Below are 2931 nucleotides of genomic sequence, written 5' to 3' on the forward strand. Positions count from 1 at the left end.
AGAGAGAGAGAGAGAGAGAGAGAGAGAGAGAGAGAGAGAGAATCCTCCAGTTCCCCTGTCCCATACTATATTGAGAGGGACTGAATCCTGCTACCACATGAACCCGGAAGAGGACCCTTGAGACTAGATGAGAGGATAGCCCAATAAACATGGCTTTCATCCCTGGGAACTTTGAACAGAGAACCAGCCTAACCTTGAGCAGATTCTCAGTGCCAGCAGGAAAGCCATGCCCTTGGATGCTCTGTTTCCTGTGGCATCCCTCAGCAGCTACAACAATGGCTGGCACGTGGTGTAGACCCAGTGAACATTTATGAATGAACACATAATCTCTTGGCTTGACTCCTGTTTCTCATCTGTCCATATGTGCAGGGATTTCAGCTTCTGAGATGATTTCATGTTCTTGTCATTACATGGAAGAGCACTGTGACTAAATTCAAGCCTCTGCTGTCTGTCTGCCCAGCAGTCAGAAGCCAGACTTCTTTTTGGAGGATAATGTTAAGTACTATTCAAGAGCCCCAGCTCTGAGGGCAGACTACCCCAGTTCAAACCCAACTCTGCCCCCAAGACTGACTCCTGAAAGTTACTTAATCTCTCCTTGACTTGGTTTACCCCCCTATAAATTAGGGGTCAAGATAATTATTTCCTATCTTCTAAGGTTGCTGGAAGGATTAAGTGACTATATCTAACATATATACATTATACATATAATATATTTACATATACTATATGTATATACATGTATAACACATACATATATCATAATCAAGAGGATCAGAGATATAGATTAAATAGTCAAGTGCTTACTGTGGAATCATACCCAACACCCAAGTAAAACATGTGGTCATAGTTATGCATATCTCTGACCCTGTGGAGTGGCTGGGCAGCAGACAGAAATAGGTGATCCCTGGAGTTCTCTGGCCAGCCAGTCTAGTTAATTAGTGAGTGCTGGATTCAGTGAGAGAACTGTCTCAAAAATAAGTTGGAGAGTCACTGTGGAAGGCATTCAACATCAACACATGCATATATACAAACACTTATGGGTACATATGCATGTGCACATACAAATACACATATAAAATTCAGGACAGCTCCCATTATAGTTAAGTATTTTATACAGTCCAACTTTCGCTATAATCTCTAAGGTTATTTGAAGGTCTTCAGAGGCTCCAGTGCCCTTATGTTTAGAATACCCTCCTATCCCGCCTCCTATTACACATATCAAAAGCATCTATATGCCACATTAAATCCTTTTTTGTAATGTAATCACTTTTGGAAATTGTTTATACTTTTATATGTTAAAAAAAATATTTGGGCTGGGGTGATGGGTCAGGCCTGTCATGCAAATCTTGGTGGGCACAGGAGGGAAAATTAAAAGTTTAAGGACCACACAGAGAGACACTGTCTCAAAAAGTCAAACAAACCAAACCCAGATGAAGCATTATTTGTTTGTTCATTAGGCTTTGAATTTTGTCACATTTAAGGATGAAGTTGTGGCTGACCATTTGTGCAGTGTTCCACCCTACAGGACATTCAGCAGTGAAATAATCACCAGCTTTACATTTAATTTCCTTTTTACATTTGAGGCACAGTTTTTCAGGACACCCATCCTTCAGTAGCCTTTGGGTTTTGTTGAGACAGGGTCTCTGTAAGTAGCCCAGGCAACCCTCCATCTCCCTGCCTACACTTTTTGAGCATAAGCTCATATAGATACCCTTAAAAAGAAGATGTAGACAGGAGTGGGGATAGATACCTACATGAAGGAGAAACCACCTTTACAAATAAAGCCAGGATCCAGTCTGGGAGCGTGACTTACCATTGATGTGAGCCCCTGGCTTCACCCATTCACCAAATAAAATGGGCTCTGTTGCCATGGTGACTGTGATGATGACATCAGCACCTGTCACAGCCTCCTGCACTGAGGAACAAACCCGAACATCTCCTTGCACTGTGCTTGCAAACTTTTCAGCGTTTTCCCTGGTGCGGTTCCACATTCTCACCTTAGAATGGGTGACAAGAGGGACAGCGGTGTAGTTCTTCCCTGCAGATGCCACAGCCACCCACACTGCTCTGATGGTGACAATGGTGTCTTTAAACAATGGATATTTGATCAAGGACACAGCACTAACTGAAACAGATATCTGCTCAGACAAATAAAATTGCCTCCCGGACTTAACAAGGTGAATACTTTCCAGTTTTAGGCCAGGACACAGACTCAATGGTTAAATGATTACAGAGCAGGTTCTAGAGCCATTCGGGCTTGACACCAACCCTTCCTTCACTTTGTATTATTCCTGCAATGACTTTCCCTCATTCAGCCTCAGGTTCCACATCTGTGAAATGGGTAAAGACAATGTGGAACTTAGCCTATGTTTGAAACCCTGTATCAGAGTTGCAGCAGGTACAAGATCCATGAAAAGTGTTTTGTTGCGGAAGAGCTTAATCAATGCAACATAAGGAAGGATTTAAAAGCAAATCGTTTTTAGGTAAAAGGTGCAGCAGATAAAAAGACCAACTGTGGAAGCCACAACCAGAATCCTGGAAGGTGCGGTGGTGTAGGAGGTGAGCAGGTGCTGGCGGTGTTGAGGGCTGAGCTCTTGTTGTTGGTATTCTGTCTAAACTCCACCCCCACAGATGCCTGGCAACAGCCAGGTATGCTCCTCCCCACAGTTACCTGGCAACAGCCAGGTAGGCATGGCCCTATAAAAGGGGCTGCTTGGCCCCTCCTCTCTCTTTTATGCTCTTGCCTCTCTCTCTCTCTCTCTCTCTTTTTTCTAAAGATTAATTTATTGTTATATGTAAGTACACTGTAGCTGTCTTCAGACACACCAGAAGAGGGCATCAGATCTCATTACAGATGGTTGTGAGCCACCATGTGGTTGCTGGGGTTTGAACTCAGGACCTATGGAAGAACAGTCAGTGCTCTTAACCGCT

At 43.4% G+C, this 2931-nt stretch overlaps 1 protein-coding gene across 1 annotated transcript in view; it reads right to left on the reverse strand.

Annotated features, from left to right (window-relative positions):
- Positions 1-2931, reverse strand: part of Crym (crystallin mu) — a 15665-nt gene that overhangs the window by 7290 nt on the left and 5444 nt on the right. Inside the window, exon 5 of the mRNA XM_021205234.2 lies at positions 1814-1997. Within this exon, the coding sequence (XP_021060893.1) occupies positions 1814-1997 (184 nt within the window). The remainder of the gene's footprint in view (positions 1-1813; positions 1998-2931) is intronic.

This window comes from Mus pahari, chromosome 1 (genome assembly GCF_900095145.1).
Source record: "Mus pahari chromosome 1, PAHARI_EIJ_v1.1, whole genome shotgun sequence".
NCBI lineage: Eukaryota > Metazoa > Chordata > Mammalia > Rodentia > Muridae > Mus > Mus pahari.